The 19,194-nt window shown below is 40.5% G+C and overlaps 1 protein-coding gene across 1 annotated transcript in view; it reads right to left on the bottom strand.

The window, feature by feature from the left end:
- Positions 1-18,672, bottom strand: part of SPAG16 (sperm associated antigen 16) — a gene marked incomplete at its 3' end in the record, with an annotated part of 219,151 nt that extends 200,479 nt beyond the window's left edge. The window contains exons 1-4 of the mRNA XM_015407767.1: positions 18,621-18,672; positions 18,359-18,405; positions 9,804-9,902; positions 7,993-8,120 (exon numbers count right to left, since the gene is read on the bottom strand). Of these exons, the coding sequence (XP_015263253.1) occupies positions 7,993-8,120; positions 9,804-9,902; positions 18,359-18,405; positions 18,621-18,672 (326 nt within the window). The remainder of the gene's footprint in view (positions 1-7,992; positions 8,121-9,803; positions 9,903-18,358; positions 18,406-18,620) is intronic.
- Between the last annotated feature and the right edge of the window lie 522 nt (positions 18,673-19,194).

The raw sequence follows: 19,194 nt of genomic DNA, 5'->3' as shown, positions 1-19,194 counted from the left end.
AGAATACCATTCAAATACTGCCTTGTTACTTCTGAGATAATTCGGGGGGGGGGATGAAAGGGAATGTCTTACAGTGCAATTATAACAAGTTTGGAATTCCCAGAAAGTGAGGGGGAAAGTTATAATTCTGTTACAAAGAACGACGACAGTGCACCAATGCTGCACAGACTCAATGAGCTCCTGACTGCAGGCAACTACTAAGCTCTTACGGTTTCACCGAACTTTGGAAAGGAGAAATGAGATCAGCTGGTAAGTGGACCCAGATCTCAAAGGGCAAGGTGTTTCTAATGTTATTCCCTGAAAGTGCACATATTTGGAAGAGATTCTGAGTCTGCACTCTTGCGCTGTGACTTATAAACATATCAGACAATGGGGTAAAGAACACAGACCACCCACGACCAAAGTCCACCCAACCGTGGATTAAAGCGTGGAGTATACGGAATACGGGCCGGTCGTCCCATGCCCCCTTTTAAGACTTCTTTGCAAAACACTCCACAATCTGAACTGAAATTGCCTACAGATTTAAGCCCCGGAATCCTGAGAAGAAAGAGATTATTAACAGCAATCAAGAATTCCGGAAACTAAAAAAAGATCATGTCATTCATTATGTTTAACACAAATCAGCTACAGCAAGTGTAGCAAGTGCTACAGCATTTCAGGAAGGTCAGTGCAACACGAAGCGACTCCGACTGCTTCTGGCATCACCGCGAAGGGAGTCATTTCATTATGAGGCTTGTAAATCACATTTCTGCCTGAAGCATAAAGACAGAAATAGCTCAATAATCTAAAACAGCATCATATTAAATAAATCCATTGCATGCAGCAGCAAGTCTAAATACTAAAAGCTGGGGGTGGGAGAGGTGTTCCCTACCTGATGCTTAAAAGTTACAACCTGGTGAACCTCTGAGTTTCTATTATGACATTTTGGACACACCCTTGCAGGGGAGTGTAACTCCTTCCCATCCCATTTTACCTTCTCAGCAACCCCAGTGGATGGGATGAAGACTGCCCCCCCCAATGGGCCTCATGGACCAGTGGACAGTGGCACCCAGCTGTCTCTGACCTCAGCCCAACACTCTGGACACAGCACTGTGGCTCAGCGGTAGAGCATCTGCTTGGCATGCAGGAGGTCCTGGGTTCAATCCCCGGCATCTCCAGTTGAAAAGGACCAGGCAGGAGGTGATGTGAAAGACTTCTGCCTGAGACCCATAAGAGCTATAAAGAGGGGCTGAGGCTCAGCGGTAGAGCATCTGCTTGGCATGCAGGAGGTCCTGGGTTCAATCCCCAGCATCTCCAGTTGAAAAGGACCAGCCAGGAGGTGATTGGAAAGACCTCTGCCTGAGACCCATAAAAGCTGTAAAGTGGGGCTGTGGCTCAGTGGTAGAGCACCTGCTTGGCATGCAGAAGGTCCCAGGTTCAATCCCCGGAATCTCCAGTCAAAAGATCTGGCCGTAAGTGATGTGAAAGACCTCCGCCTGAGACCTTAGACAGCCGCTGCCAGTCTGAGTAGACAATGGGGACCCTGATGGACCAAGGGTCTGGTTCTGTACAAGGCGGTTTCATGTATTCACTTGGCTCTGGTTCTTGGTCCCAAGGCACGACTGAGGCATCTCTGCTCCCAGTAATATAAGACCGGATCCCAGTTAAAAAGAGGGCACCCAGAGCAAGGCTCCTCCATAAACCTGCGCTTCTTAACAGACTGGAGGGGGTAATGCCTGCAGGGAGTTCACAGGAGGAAGACTGTGCCAATCTGAGCGTTCTGCTCAAATCCCAGTGTAGATTAAGGTCTACCGGAAGTACAAGAATATTAAGGCAATGAAGCAGACAGAGATTTTCAAACCCAATCTAAATCTATGATGAGTCAATCTCTTACAATTTAAGGCCTCGAGCCACAGACAAAAGGACACATAATTCAGCGGCTCTAAAAATCTGAAAGGCTGCAGAGCATTTGGCATCTAATGTAAAGTGTAGCATCTCGAGCAAATGTCTGCAAATTCGTAAGAAAAAGAAAATAAATGTTCCTTATTGGTACATTTGCTTCATTTGCTTTACACATTAACTCTCGCCACCAAAAGTTCACCTGCTTATCTACCAGATTCAAGGAACTCCATTTCTCTATTTCCATTCCTTCAAATATCCTTTTCCCCCTTGTTTAGTACATTATATGTCTCTTCCTTCAGGTCGCTTTTATATCTACTCTCCGATGCTTTTATCTGTCTGAGACAACTCTTTTTCTTTCTCTTTCCTTAACCAGAAAACATCATACAACACAATCCCCCTAATATATCCTTTCCTTGCTTTCCAAAGGGTAACATCAGAGACACCTGCCTGAGTTTTAGTCTTGAAAAACTCTGTTAATTAATTCAATTTGCACCCTTTAAAAAAATTCATTATTTAAACACCGGGTTCTTTCAATTTTACCGTCAAACGGAATGTTTACAGAAATTGCAGCATGGTCAGAAAAAGGAATCAATGCTATGAGAGTTTAAGCAATCTACTTTAAAAAGTTAGCTGTTGTAGATTTTCCGGGTTGTATGGCCGTGGTCCTGGCATTGTAGGACCTGATGTTTTGCCAGTACTACTGGCGAAACGTCAGGTCCTACAATGCCAAGACCACGGCCATACAACCCGGAAAACCTACAACAGCCAATGAACTCCAGCTGTGAAAGCCTTCAACAAATATACTTCAAAAAGGTTTTAGAGATTTAAAACATGTCAATCCAAGAAAAAGGAGTTATGAATCTTGGAGAAGAAAGTGAAATCTCAAAAAGAATTCTAATAATCAGAGGATTTAACACACTCCTCAGCCTGCTCCAGAGGACAACTGACATGTTTCTTTGCATCCTCATCATGATTTTCCACTATTTCCTCCCCTTTAAAATTTAGACAATGGAATGTTAAATTCTACAAAACTGATTTATGGAACCATTTAAATGGTATAAAGCATGGTTTTGTTTGTCACAATTGTGGTGTGGCTTTTGTAATTAGACACTGAAGTGCAAAATTCCAGACTCCCTATCTAGAAATATAATGGATGTTCTTGACAGGCTGGAAAACTGGGCTAAAACAAAGAAAATGAATTTCAATGGGGATAAATGTAAAGATCTGCATTTAGGTAGGAAAAATCAAATGCGTAATTATAGGATGGGGGAGACTTGTCTTGACAGTAGTATGTGCGAAAAGGATCTAGAGGTCTCAGTAGTCCATACACTGAACATGAGTCAGCATTGTGATGCCGTAGGTAAAAAGGCAAATGCCATTTTGGGCTGTATTAACAGAAGCAGGGGTCATTTCCTGCAGGAGCGCACAGGAGCGGAGCTCCAGCAGTAAAGAGCCCAGGGGGCGGGCACATGCAACAAGCACCACCCCCTGCTCCCAGCAGCCCTCAGTCAGAGCAAGAAGCAGCCAGGTAAGTTGCAGAGCTCCCCCCCCAGGCCCCTGGTCCAAAACAGTCCAATGGCACCTTTAAGACTAGGTTTTATTCAGGTACAAGCTCTCCCTCCCAGTCCAGTGGAGCCTGAGCGGTGGGTGTTGCCTTCTGACACACTTCCGGTGATGTTATGGGGTGTGGCATATGCAAATAAGTTCTGCTGAGTTATGCTAATGAGCTCCTGCACCTCTTTATCTATGAAAGTATAGTGTCCAGATCACACGAAGTGGTGGTATTGCTTTACACTGCTCTGGTTATACCTCATGTATTGAAAACTATGTTAAGCTTGAAATTGAACCAGGATTGTAAATAGACTGTCCAATTATTTATTTATTTATTTGATTTTTATCCCGCCCTCCCGCCGAAGCGGCTCAGGGCTTCCCTCCGGAACTTTCGCAGCTCTGATTGGTCTATTTACAATCCTGGTTCAGACTCAAGCTTAACATAGTTTTCAATACATAACACTCAGGAAGTGGTGGGCTCTCCTTCTTTGGAGGTTTTCAGACAGAGGCTAGATAGCCATCTGACAGCAATGCTGATTCTGCAAACTCAGGCAGATCATGAGAGGGAGGGCAGGAAGGGTTGCCTCAGTGCTTAGTTCTTGTGGCCCTTTCTTACATGTCCAGGGAAATGCTGATTGCCACTTTGGGATCAGGAAGCAATTTTTCTCCTGGCCAGTTTGACCAGGGATCCTGGAGTTTTTTTTGTCGATTCTGGACATGGAACAGGGGTCACTGGGGGTGTTGTGGGGGGGAGGTATTTGTGAATTTCCTGCATTGTGCAGAGGTTGGACTAGATGGTCCTGAAGGTCCCTTCCAACTCTATGAGTCTAAATAGTTTGAGTGTTTTTTTTAATACTGGGTGGGTGGGGATTATTTACTTTGAATATAATGTTTTCTGATTGGTATTGCTGGGAGATTTTATTCAGTGTTTTTGTTATGTTATCACTGTTTTTATATTTGGGATTGTAAGCAGCCCTGAGACCATTCATCTGGGGGATGTTGGGACATAAATATTTTAAATAAATAAAACCCTCAGATTTTACTCTTCTGCTCTGTCAGTTGAGCCCTGCTGGCAATTGCTACATGGATGGAAATGACTTTTAAAACTAATAAAGCTTAATAAAGTTAAACTCAAGAGGTATTTGTAAGTATAATTTCAAATGTCTAACAGTCAGAGTTCCCACCTGATTTAGAGAAAAATGTACTCTCTCTTTAATAGCAGATTAATGTGATGGTATTTACCCTCCATGCCCCCCAAAATTTCAATTTCCCATTACTACTAATTAGGCATTTGAAATCACATGTATAAATAAATACATTTTTAACATTATGAAGTGTTACTTTTGATCAAATGATTAAAGGCTGTATTTCTGCAATATAGTACCACTCACCATTTTGAAGAAAATATTGTCATTATTTAATCTTCTATTAAAACATTAATCTGAAAGTAAAAGATGAAGCTTCTATATCTAAATAGCTAGTCGAAATAATTCACAAGCTGTAATATAAATACATTAATTAACTTGCCTAATTTAATTAATTCTTAAGCAGGCGTTCATATCTAAGAGGGTCATTTAATAAACGAGCCAAGATCTTATAGGTGTAAATGAATCAACTTTCTCAGCATTAATTATTTTCTCATTTCAAATCCCATTAGAGTTTGATCACAGCATGGATCTGCTTTATATTAGCAAGAGAAAGATACGTGTTCAAAGAAAATTTGATAACTGTAATTTGCTTTTACTTATTAATGATGCCAATTAACAATTTAAAAGCAATTTAGAAACATTTATGAAATACATGTTTAGGACATTAACCCACAAGCTATTAAACACGGGCGCTTTAATATTGCAAGCACTGATTCAGGAAACGCCTGTTCACAGATGTACCCTCAGATCTACAATTCTAAATTTTTGTAAATGTAGCACGGAATGTGGAATACAGCTTTTACAGGATTCAAGCTCTTTCTGGTTAGCAGGAGAAATAAACTTAAAAGTGTGTCATTTCTGTGGGCACTCTGGATACCAGTTCTTCTGTTTAGAAGTGTCCTCTTCGGAGTGGCCCCATCACCACAGCCATGTGGAAGAAGAGCGCGGTTTCAGACCTGGGTCTCCCAGAACTCAGTCCAATGCACTAACCCAGGGGTGTCAAACTCATTTGTGATGAGGGCCGGATCTGACACAAATGAGACCTTGTTGGGCCGGGCCACATGTGTCATAAAATGTAATGCCAGGTAGCAGAGATATAAACTTTATAAAGGACACAAACACAAAGGATTTTTCTTTTACTTAAAATAAAATCATGCTTAAAACATTAGCACTAAAAAATCCTATAATTTTTGGTTAGAATGGAAAATGCAAGATGAGTGGGTGAAACCGTCTATGATAGCGTGGGCACAGGATTTAGGCCATAATTTAGACTTAGACCAATGGGATAAAATTTGGTCGAGAAATATAAAATTTGTAAGAACAAGTGCTTTTAAAGAGAATATTGTGAAAATGTTCTACAGCTGGCATATATCTCCTGTAATCACTGCTTACAGTATAATAAAAATATAGGGAAAAACTGTTGGAAATGTAAGCATTGTATTGGTACCTTTTACCACATGTGGTGGTCATGCAACAAAGCCAAAAAACACTGGATTATGATAAAAGAAATTATTGTTAAATGTAATACCTGATCTGTTTAAGAAAAATGAGGTATATTTAATTATGCAAATACTGACAGGCAGCAGCAAGAATTGTATTTGCTAAGAGATGGAAAGATAGTATTACTCCTACTAAAGAAGAATTCATTTTTAAACTATTTGATATAGCAGAAATGGAGAAACTAACATTCATTATTGAAGAGAAAAGCTCGGTTATACCTCACCTAGGTCAAAGAGTCAAATTTTGGTTGAATCCAATGAAGAGATATGGCTAGTGTAAAAATATAGATATTGTTTGAATTATATGAAGATATCTGCAAATATGTAACTATAAAGAGATGATGGAAATTTGTTTTTTAAACATAAGAAATTCAATTAAAAATAATATAAAAAACATCAGCACTCTTGCAATATTTTGTTTATCAAACAGTGTGTGTCTGATAACTGACACCTCTTGCTCTGAACTGTTGCATCAAAATGTCAGTGCTGTTGCAATCTTGAGTATGCTGTTGAGGTGTGAATCTGTAAGCTGCAAACCTACGATGATGCAGCAGCAGCAACTGAACTGGAAGAAGAAGCGGAAGACAGCCAGTTCCACTGTGGTCCTGATAGAAGCCCTCCGGGGGGGAGGGGCTGATCCGGGCCCATGTTTGACACCCCTGCACTAACCACCACACCACGCTGGCTTTCTCACAGTATTTTTTAATCCCAATATGTTTCAATCATTTTGTGTTGTTGTAATACAAAGTAGTGACAGCAGAAATGCATATGAGAGGATTGGGAGCTAAACAGATGGACATCGCCTAAAACAGGAGAATGGCATGCAACATATTTCCTCCTGCAGTGCAGACACAGTAGAGGGAAGCAGACGGTTTCTGCTTTATCACTGAAGCCAGCCCTTGTAGATGTCAAGGCCTAGAGCTGGATAGGTTACTCTTGGGAATTTCTGATAGGAGAACAGGTCATAGCCAGAATTTCTCTCAAACGCTGATAAGAACAACTAAAACGAACTGACGCTTTCACAAATGAATGCACGAGAAATTGCAGGTTTGCACGGATATGCCAAGGACTCATCTTGGAATACAAGTCACAGAGAAGGATGCAGAGGATACTTACAAAGGGGAGGGGGGAAACTTTTTACCAATTCCCCTTTTCTACTGAAGCCCCCAACTTTGCATCGAGCACCGTTTCAGGAAGTCCCCCAAACCCTGCAAAAAGGACTTCAGGGAAGCAGGAGAGCTGCAGCAGCAAAGGGAAGGGGGGCTTTCCGTTCCCGCGGCTGCAACGGCTGCTCACAGACCACAGGGTCTCATCCAAAGTGCGAAGGTAATTCCTGGCGAGGTTTCAAAAGCCAGAGTCTGAGCGGCGTTTTCGGTTGCCAGGCAGCACAGATCTAGAGCCCACTGTGACTTTTGGGGCCCCTCCCCTGAGCTGGGGCAGAAGAAGTTCAGAAAAACAAAGATGTATAGATCCGCTTAATCTGGACAAGGACATCAGTAGTAGAAGCCAGCTTTCCTTGGTACAGAATTGGAGTCACCTGTCCCATTTTACAGGCACAGAGAAGACCCAATCATGAGAATCCATCTACTGGTTCAGAATGCGGAGCAAATAAGACTGATCTGTTTGGGGGAGGGGGAAACGTAACTTTTTAAAAAGGCCTTTTTACAGACTTTATGCTTTACCAGCGCTTGTCTATTTAGTAAACAATTTTTACAGCTGTGACTTGTGCACAGGTTTGAAGGCTGCACTCACATAGAGAACCTGTCCTATTATCAAGAGGGGAAAAACACAGAAAAAAATAAGTGCCTGAGGTTTTAAAATTTGCAATAATGATTTGCAATAAAAGCTCACAAGCATTACTTCATTTGTTTTCTGCAGATCTGTAGCTAGAAAGATTAAAAAGAAAGAATTACCATTCAGTTTGAAAACAGTCTAGAGTCCTGTTCATCCCCATTCTGACTAGAAAGTTGCAGAGGAAGTCATCTACGGCTTCAGGTATGTCAGACAGCGCATGCTTCATTATCTGGCCTGGTCGTTGAGCCTTAAGCAAAAGTAAAATCAGGTTCCACTGTTGGAAATGTGCTTGACCAGTTTTATTCATCATCACTTTCAGGAAAAACCCCTTTATAACACCTGTTTGTTGGTGTCTTTGCCCCTAATGACAGCAGTTCATCACTTCTTAGGATCAAAATACACCATGTGGCTTTTAAGGAACTTCTCCTAAGCATATAGCTCTTCTTTGCTGCCTCACAACACCATCCCATGCAAGGTTACACTGACTGTAATAACGCTGCACTGGATCGCACTTTACTTGAGTAAAAACTGGACCCAATGAGTTCTGACAATAAGGACTCAGTCCCTTGAACAGCTATACGTGACTCGAGGTTGGCCTGCGTATTTCCATAAACACCAAAGCACATCCAGCCAGTTCAGCAGTGGCCAGATGAGGCCCATGATGTGGATGCAAACAGATACAGTGTTTCTTAGAGTGGTGGCAGCTACAGGCATAGACAGCTTCAAGAGGGGATGGAATAAACATATGGAGTAGAAGTCCATCAGTGTCTACTAGCCACAAGGTATAGATGGAATACTATTTCTAGGGCAGTGATGCTCTGTGCTCTTGGTGCTTGAGGGGCAACAGGGGGAGGGCTTCTGGTGTTCTGGCCCTGCTGGTGGACCACCTGATGGCACCTGGGTTTGGGCTACTGTGTGGAGTGTTGGGCTGGTCCAACATGGCTTCTCTTATGTTCATATCTAGATGCATGTCCACATCCACATCAGCAAGAGTTTGATTCTACATACCTCTCTACCTAGCTACCTTCTGTAAATATACATTTGTCTGTTTATAAAAGAACAATGTTACCGATTGCAGTTGGAAATAGCAATGGACAATAAATAAAGGGGCTGTCTTCAAGTAAATGCAGTAGGTCCTCGGACTTCTCTTCCCATAAAAATCTGCTATTTAAATGGGGGCAACCACACGGTGTGCCATCTCCTCAAGCAACCCTCTCCTCTTAGCCCCCCCAACCACATGCATAACAAGAGATTCTATAAAATGCATGGCTTGGATAGGAAGGGACCAAGGGAGCTGGGCTTCTCAAACAGGAGCCCTCCATAGCAAGCCACTGAGGGGAGGGCAAAAATGGCGGTGATGAGGCACAGGGGCTTGCTATCCAAACTGGGGGGGTGCCCACGGGGAATAGCCCTTGGGCATGCCCAAGATAGCTCCTTCAAGCATGGCCAGTCGCATGGAAATTGGATTGTGTTTCATTTATTCCCGCTTAGGCTAGTCTGTTACTTTCAGTGCTACTAGATGATGACTCAGCAAATCTGAATATGAAAGATCACAAAATGTCAAGTTTATCTCAGCCTTTGTTCCGGACACCATTGTAAAGTTCAAACACTTGGGGAAAATATTAAATTGTTCAATTTGGTTCAGTTCGAAATGTCACTTATGTTTCTGCTGTAAATTGCACTCTGAGCCAGCCACAAAGCCATATCACCTTTTAGTAATCGAACCGCTCAGCGCGTACTAACTTCTTTGCTCTGTCATCCTTAAACATTACTTGCTCTCTCTCTTCCCGTGTATAAACCGTAGTATATGCTGTACTTTATATGACATAAAAGTAAACCCGTTAACTTATCCATATTATTTACACAAGTCTTACAATATGAACTGTAAAGCAGGACATTGGTCAGCCATTTTGAAGAACAAAATGTTTACCATAATCTGGGCATCAATAGCCTGGTCTTCCATAGTCTGTAAGGCTTTTGCCAGGTCTTCATCGCCTTCTTGTAGGCTAAAATCATCATCTGCTGGTACCTAAGTCACAATCGTAAAGACATGGTAAAATGAACCCCGTGAGTCCAAGAAAACACGTGTTAGAGTATTGAGTAGCCATGTTGGTCTGAAGCACAGAACAAAGTTTTGAGTCCAGCGGCACCTTTAAGACCAATTTAATTCTGGGTATAAGCTATCATGCAGACTTCATCAGAATTAAACTTTGTTTTCAGAGATTGTGTTTAGTTAATGATTGCGATGCTATGTATAATGCACCTCACCTTTTTAAGCGGTCTTTGTAACCTGCATTGTTGTATGGTTTTTGTCTTCATCTTTTTTCAAATAAATAAAACAGATTTTTTTTAAAAAAAAGAATTAAACTTTGTTGGTTTTAAAGGTGCCACAGGACTCAAACTTTGTTCTATTAGACTATTGCAATGATTTGGTATGTAGACCCAGTGGAAAAGTTCAAGTCCATTTTTGTGCAAGTGTTGGGTCCCCGCTTCAGTCCCTGACATCTCCACACAAAGAAGAATAATCTTGGGTGGCAGAGCTGATAAAACCCTCTGCTTGAGACCCACAAGTTCGCTTACCAGCCACGGTACTGGGTAGAAGGGCCAATGGCCTGATGATCAGACACCCCTTGCCATCTTTGCTTCCTCATCAAAAATGACCTCTGCATTCATCTCAACAGGTAAAGTCATACTACGCACATTTACCTGGGCCCCTCCAGTTAAATGAACTGCACTGTCAGTGCACATAAATCCTCGGTACATGGCTGCAATAAAGGCACAGGCTTCTGTGAGGAAATACAGCACAGGCAAAATTGGAAATTCAGCTTTCCTTTGTAGGAGAGAACAAGCAAGAAACCCACAGGGACTTGTGAGGGGCTCCTCATTTTCATCTCCTCTGTTACTTCCCCTTTCCAGAAAACCCCTATAGGCTCTCCTTGCTGCCTTTTCCTGTTTCCTTCTCTCCTTCCCACCCACCAGCCAACCTATCTTTATTTGTTCCATCTTCTGCTTTTCCTCCTTCCCTCTCCCCATGAAAACTATAGCCCATTTGTGGCAGTGTTAGCCAGCACTGGGGCCAAGTTGCATGGTGGGGAACCCAAGGGACTTGGAGGGGGCACCTCACTTTCTTCTGTACCCCTCCCCACTATTTCTTCTTTTTCACCCCCTGTCATACCCTATACTTGCATCTTTCCCTGCTTCCTTCTCTCCTTCCCACCCACCCACCCACCAAACCTTTTATCTGTCCCTATCTTCAGCTACATTTATTATTTCCTTCATTTATACCTTCACTTTCTCCACAATGGGGACACAAGGAAGCTTACTGCATTCTCTTCTCCTTCGTTTTATCCCCACAATTCTGTGAGGTAGGTGAGGCTACGAGTGTGTGACTGGCTCAAGGTCTCCCAATGAGCACCGTGGCAGAGTGGGGGCTCAAACCTGGGTCTCCCAGATCCTAGTGTGAAACTCCAGCCACTACACTACACTGGCTTTCATGAGGTGGCTGCCCCCTTCCCTGCCTTTTACTGACAAAAAGCAAAGCTTGAAAGCTGGCAATAATGTCAGGGTCACCTAGCAATGGCCATTGAGGGGGCACTTACTTAAGCTGTAGGTATCGCTTTTATTACCCCCCACAATCAATGTTCCCTGTAATTTCCCCCCCTACTAAGCAGAGCAGTTCACATCCTGAGCAGAACAGAATTGCTGTAATCTCACAATGGGCCATGGGCGGGGCAAGACCCTGCACAGCTCCAGACTGCTGCTGAGCGGGGCTTCCTGTGTTAATGAGCGGCCACTCTCACACACAGCTTTGAGGGAACACAGTCCCCAATGTACTTAAAAAAAAATTACAAAATTTTCTGCAAACCTGGGGCTTTTCCAGAGTTGTAGAATGATGTCTTGTCTGTGCATGGCCCTATTCGCCAGGTTTTAGTAGCTTGAACTGAGAGAGAAAATTCTGGGTGGCTTGATGGCAAATTCAAGTTTGCCTCTGCATAAGGTACAGAACTGCCATGAAATACAGTTGGTTGCTCAATATTGTGATATAACTACTGTTGTTGCTTTGCAAATGGGTCTTGAAAGGTACAAAGAGCCAAAATATAACGAAAGTAGAAATATACATGATAAACTCACATGGAAATCTGCCAAAATATAATACATAACACAATGCCCATCTGACAGCAAAGTCCTTAGTTTATTCTAAACAAACTATTTTTGACCATGGAAATAAACCTGTAGGTTTTTTTGGAAAATATCTTAGCTGACGGAAAGGAGAATCCCATGCCCCTGAAAATTAAGAGTAACACAGGCTTTGTTCTACAACTGACAACACAAACAATAAATGAATTAAAATGACTTTGAAGAACTTTGTATGTCGGAAAATTCTAAGTTACAACATATACTGATTTTCTTGCAGCCCAACTCAATCCCCCAAAATCTGGAATAACACAGGGAATAAATTACAAAAATTGAAATAGCAAATTACAATAGAAATAACAGATATAAATAAAAATGTGAAAACTAGCAAATCACCAGTTCCAGATGGATTTACCAATTTATTTAATAAAGCCTGTTCTTGGAAAAATTATATTCCACAGATACTGGGATCCGGGCTACCTTCTAAATTATGTGAAGAGGCTAATATTACTGTACATAAGTGATATCATACTGCCACATTCTCACTTCTACTGATCATAAAATTTTAACAACAATTGCAGCAAAACATTTAAATAGGGTTTTTGAGCAAATATATGCAAACAGATCAAACAAGGTGATGTGATGGAATACTATGAGGTTTACTAACTTGATAAATCTAACAGATTGCAGCAGCGCCCCACAAGATTTTATTTTGTAGAAGCGGAGAAAGCATTTGATAGAATTGAGTGGAAATATTTAAAGATGTTCTAAAATAATCAGGTGGATAGCCATGCTGGTCTGAAAGAGCAGAATAAAGTCTAAGTCTAGTGGCGCCCTTAAGACCAACCAAGTTTTACTCAAGGTATAAGCTTTCGTGTGCACACACACTTCTATTTGAAGAAGTGTGCGTGCACACGAAAGTTTATACCTTGAATAAAACTTATTTGGTCTTAAAGGTGCCACTGGACTAAAAAAGAAGAAGTTAAGTGTCTTTGGAATGGGAGAAAATTTCAAAACCCATCTGCAAGGGTACAGGTTAATGGCTGTAACTCTTCACTTCTTTTAAGTTTTAGCCACAAGGATACATAAAAACAATGTTAGAGAATTAAATCCCAAAATCCCATCACAAAATTGTTCATACAGATAATATAGGGTACCTTGCAAAAACCAAGGCAATTGTCTAAGACTTTGAGACACTTTAGTCAGGTGTCGGGTTATAAAATGAGTTCTAATAAATCTGTTCTGTTGGGATTGCATGTAAAACAAATGGTTAAACCAGAGCTCTCCACCCTCATATGATCAGCTTTCGTTGTTCAGTAACACAGTCAAGTCTGACTCTTCACGACCCCATGGACCACATCACACCAGGCCCTCCTGTCTTCCATCATGCTCCGGAGTTTGCTTAATTTCATGTCCGTTGCATCAATAACACTGTTTAACCATCTCATCCTTTGCCGTCCCCTTCTTCTTTGACCTTCAATCCTTCCCAGCATCAGGGCCTTCTCCAGTGAGTGCTCCCTTCTCATTTGGTGGCCAAAGTATTTGAGCTTCAGCTTCAGTATCTGGCCTTCCAGGGAACAGTCAGGGTTGATTTCTTTTAGGACTGACTGATTTGATTTCCTTGCAGTCCAAGGGACTCTCAAGAGTCTTCTCCAGCACCATAATTCAACAGTATCTATTCTTCAGCGCTCAGCCTTCCTTATAGTCCAACTCTCGCAGCCATACATTACTACTGGGAATACCATTGCTTTGACCATTCGGACTTTTGTAGGCAGGGTAATGTCTCTACTTTTTTATTATGCTGTCTAGGTTTGCCATTGCTTTCCTCCCAAGGAGCAGGCGTCTTTTAATTTCATGGCTGCAGTCACTGTCTGCAGTGATCTTGGATCCCAGGAACGTGAAGTCTGTCACTGCTTCCATGACTTCCCCTTCTATTTGCCTAGGAGTGATGGGGCCAGATGCCATGATCTTAGTTGTTTTGATGTTGAGTTTCAAGCCAACTTTTACATTCTCCTCCTTCATTCTCAGCAAGAGGCTCTTTAGGTCCTCTTCACTTTCTGCCATTAGAGTGGTATCATCATTTGCGTATGATCAGCATGGCAGGTTAATAATATCTGATATCCAGGTATTCAATTTTCTGATCATTTATAAACAATGGTGAACCATTGTATCAATCCAATAGTGAAAAAACAGAGAAAAATCTAAAACATTGGCGTAATTGTTAGGATGCACAGCTGTACAAAAAATGAAGATTCTACCTAGAGTTTTGTTTGTGTTTATGCCCATTCTGTTGCTAGTGAATCAACCTCTGTTATATAGAACACAGTTGCTATTTATTAAGTTTATCTGGGATAATAAAAAAGCTAGAATACAATATGAAATAATACAACAGCTTTGGCAAAATGGTGGAATGGCAGCTCCTAATACTGAGAAATACTATTATGCCTCTAAGTTAGCTGTGATTTCTAATTGGTTTAGATGGGATAAAACCAGAATTGAGAAATTGAACAACTGGGAATTGACACACCTCTATCAGTCTAGATTCCTAATTTATGTATTAATAAAAACAAATGAAATTCCCCTGGTCTATAATGTAACATGGGAAAAAGAGTTATTAATCAATATTTAAAGGGAGGAATGGTACACTTTGCATAACAATATAACAAAATGTTCCTCAAACATTAATATAAAATATATTTTAAAATAACATAGATAATATTTAACCTCAGATAGAATTGCAAAAATGGGAAGGAAAGGTAACAGTAAGAGGGGCTCCCCTTTTCATATACTGGCTGGCACTCCCTCCTTCCTTCTCCCCCCCCCAACTATGGTCCCACCTACCCCCCTACGAAAGGGAACACCATCGAAATTAGATGTATTAATCCTATCTGAAAACTGTTATTCATGAAATTGTTTTAATCAGTTTTTAAATTATTGGAATTATTCGGATGATATGTTTTAGAGCCAGTTTGGTGTAGTGGTTAAGTGTGCGGACTATAATCTGGGAGAACCGGGTTTGATTCCCCACTCCTCCACTTGCACCTGCTGATGTGACCTTGGGTCAGTCACAAGCTCTGGCACAGCTGTCCTTGAAAAAGAGCCGTTTGTGTCAGAGTTCTCTCAGCCCCACCCACCTCACAGGGTGTCTGTTGTGGGAAGGGGGAGGGAAAGGAGTTTGTAAGCCACTCTGAGACTCCAAGTGAAGGGCGGGGTATAAATCCAATCTCTTCTTCTTCTCTTCTTCTTATTATTGTTGTTATTTATCGCTCAGGGATTGAGTGATTTATAAAACTAAATTATAAATAAATAAATAAAATGGTGGAAATGTTCCATAGCAAGAGAATATTGGCAGAATATATTGAAAACATTGGAGGACACTATAAAGTAAAACTTATCAAGGGATCCAAAAAATTGTCCTTTTAGCGCTGTTTCTTAGACAAATGAAGCCAGGAACTAGAATTTTAGTTAAGAACCTATGCCTGAATGATCTCGGCACAAAATTGAAAAACAACAACCCAGACTTCCCATGCTTATATGGGTGCAGAAAGGCTGGTTTATTATGATGAACAAGATAATGGCAATTACCTAAATGTAGGATGGGAAAAGGAATGTGCAAAAGTTTTAAATTAAGATTTGGCAGCTGTTTATTACATATTTGAATGTGATCAGGCAAGAGGAGAACATTAAAGAGGAAATTTTGAAGGGTATATGATTATGTTATGGACTTTTTAATATTGTCTTTTTGGTCCTCTGGTTTTAAGATTGCATAAATGTATATGATCTGTTGGGGGGGGGGGAATTAAGGTGCACTGCAAAACACAAGGATCTCAAAACATGAATGCACTTGTAACTCAACTATGTAAATATAATTCGAGGTGAAGCCCCAAATAGATTGAGCAAACAAGAGGCCTGTACTACCCAGTACAAACTAAGGGAAAACGTTTAACTGATTTTAGATCAAAAGAGACAAACTAACAAATTAATATTTACAACACCTGACCTCACTAAAATGTTTGTGCAATACGTTGTTGTTGTTTTTAATTCCATAGCACTATGATTAAAAGTGTAGCACACTGCATATCCTACATAGCATTTTTATATAAATTTTTATCTTCCAAAAATTAACGAACAATACAACCATGTCAATACACATAACATAAATATCCAACACTGCACCAAGTTAACTATTACAAAATCATCTCTTTACATACATATTTAATATTCAAGGGGAAAAAATAAAAAAGGAGAATCCTGTCTGGTTCGTTGTAAAAAAAAACATAAGTATAGTCTTGTATTCATTTGGATTCTATTCATCGAAAAAGTCTAAAGTCAAAGTAACCAGCTGGTTTTTTTAAAAATGTAATATTGGTGTTTTTGAGTACAACCTGTGTTTTCAAAGATGTCATCTAGTTTTTCCAAAATTGGGAACCATCGGCCAAAGTAAACTGAAGAGTCTAGTGATGAGGTATAATTTGAAATTGTGTCTGATATTCTGTCCATTATTAAAGGGTCCCAAATTTTAAAATACCAATGTTTAACAGTAGGACTATCTTTAGCTTTCCAACACGATGCTGTTGTTGTTTTGGATGCAGTTAGGAGAATCATTAATAAATCTTGTGGAATTTGAACTCCTCACCATTGGTTCAATAGTATAACTTCTGGTTTGAAAGGGATTTTATATCCCACTCAATATTTAATTTGAGATAGAATTTCTTGCCAAAACTGTTGTATAACTTTGCACTCCAACCATCAAGGGATATACATTCCAATATACCCACATAGTTTCCAACAAAGGGGTGATATTATTTTATTTATACAATGAAGCTTTCATGGGGTTAAATACCATCTAGTTATGATCTTATAATTTTGTCGTTGTATGTTAATTTTTAGTATAAAAAGCATAAGAAGACCAAGTGGATTTCCATTCAGATAGCGACAATACTGATTTGCAATCCAAGTACCAAGGTGCTACATAAGAGGGTAAGTCCAAGGTTTCTCTTTCTAATAACATTTTGTATAATTTAGAAATCAAGTTTTTCCTCGTTATTCCTTGTGTTAATAAGAGTTTCTCGAAATTTGAGCTTGGGTTGTTGAGTGTCTTTTTTATTGTAGGGGAATTAAGAAGATGTTGTAATTGTAGGTACTCAAACCATGGAATTGGTAACTTGATTAGTTTCCAATTTATATTTTTTTAAATTTGTCCCTTATGAGTTATGTCAGATTAAATTAGCTGATCTGCATATTTGGAACGTATTCACATGTTGGGCTGGTGGGGACCATGTTTGCCCTAAGAAAGTGGAAACTAAGGATATACTTGAGACTAAATGCCTCCTCCTAGAATTCCATGTTTTTAATAAGGCCTGTATAAAAATGTTGTCATTTGCTTATGTTCCTTATTATTAGCCCAAATGAATTCAAAGTATTTTTAGAGATCATGCATGATTCTTCTATATCCAGTCATTCTATTTTTTTGTATAGACTTTAATATTCTCACTAAGGAAGATAACATTGTAGCTTCATAATATAAGGTTATATCTGATAAAGCTAAACCTCCCAAGTTTGGGGGTCTCCTTAAAGTAAAAAAACTAATCCTTGATTTTTGGCTTCCCCAAATGAATTTATTCCGATTACCTTGCTATTTTTTAAATGTAGGTTTCGGAATCAGCACTGGAATTGCTCTAAACAAGTACAAAATTTTAGGAAATACATAAGATTTAACATTATTTTTTTCCAACCAAGTTAGATTTTTTAAAATTCCACTGATGCAATTAATTATTGATTTCCTGTATTGTTTCCAGGAAATGCTGGTCGCCACTTTGGGGTCAGGAAGCAATTTTTCTCCAGGCCAGTTTGACCGGGGATCCTAGAAATGTTTTGTCATCTGGGCATGGAACCGGGGTCACTGGGTGTGTGGCGGGAAGGTATTTGTGAATTTCCTGTATTGTACAGGGGGTTGGGTTGGATTAGACGGCCCTGGAGGTCCCTTCCAACTCTATGATTCTACCAGAGAGTTACTGAAACTTTCAAGGTTGAGAGAAGTGTGTCCTGTCTATGCCTCTCTAATACTCCTCTACATGACTTCAGAGCTTGAAAAAATGACATCGGGGCAGCAGGAAGAGGGGGGGGGGGGCGGGAAAAACTGGGGGTGAAGATTCTATGGATATCTGAATGCGCATCGGTACTGCACCCATGCTAGCATGGATCTCGACTCTGTTGACTGTAAAATACTTTTAGATATTTTACATGTACGTATTTTACAAACAATAAAATAAACAACCTCCTTGCCAGCTATATATATATATTGCAGCATGCAACTACAAATTAAGGCAAAAGAGAGAGATAATTTAGTACCTCTTCATATTGATAGTCATCTTCGGAGCATTCTGTTAGTGTAACCTCTGCATGTTCGGTTAAGCAGAAAATAGCAACTACGTTGCTTCAAATATGGGCTTCATAGCTTGTTTTATTTACAATTTATGTATCAATTCTCTGCCATCAGAACAGCATCAAGCTGTTCATTCAGAAACAAATTCTCTGCAATTCTTTATAGAAGCCAACTCTGTCTCTTCAGAGCTATCAGCTTGGCTGCCAAGGACAACAGTGAAAGGCTCACCAACAAGATTAATGGTGAAATCCCACGCACAGTTAAACCCTTCCAAGCCCATCGCCTTCAGTGGACTTCTGAGCAGGCAAACTCTGCTTAGATTGTTACTAGATTCAGGTGGGTAGCCTGTGGTCTTCTGAAGCAGCAGAACAAAGTTTGAGTCCGGTGGCACCCTTAAGACCAACCAAGTTTTATTCGAGGTATGAGCTTTCGCGTGCAAGGCACACTTCCTCAGATACAATGGAATGGAAGTTACCAGTCCATTCATATAGGTAGAGGGTGACCAGTAAATTAGCATACAACATAATGACGGTGTTTAAGAGATGCAAGGAGCAAACAGGAATAACAAGCTTAGTTTATATGGTCACCATTTGCTTTGATATAATTCCACGGGGAAACATAGTGAAACGAATAAATATACCAAAAATATACCAAAACTCTCTCCCTGAGCCCTGGACTTCATTTTTGTTCGTCTCCCAGTAAGACTCAGGTCTGAGGTTCACTCTCAGGGCCGCCTATCGGCTGGCACATGATCGCCTCTGTGCGTGACTGGATGTGGCCACATAAGAGGTGGAGAGCAATA

Source organism: Gekko japonicus, unplaced genomic scaffold (genome assembly GCF_001447785.1).
Source record: "Gekko japonicus isolate JY-2015 unplaced genomic scaffold, Gekko_japonicus_V1.1 scaffold2630, whole genome shotgun sequence".
Lineage (NCBI taxonomy): Eukaryota > Metazoa > Chordata > Lepidosauria > Squamata > Gekkonidae > Gekko > Gekko japonicus.
Note: the sequence above shows the minus strand (reverse complement) of the source record. Positions and strands in the feature narration are given on the sequence as shown.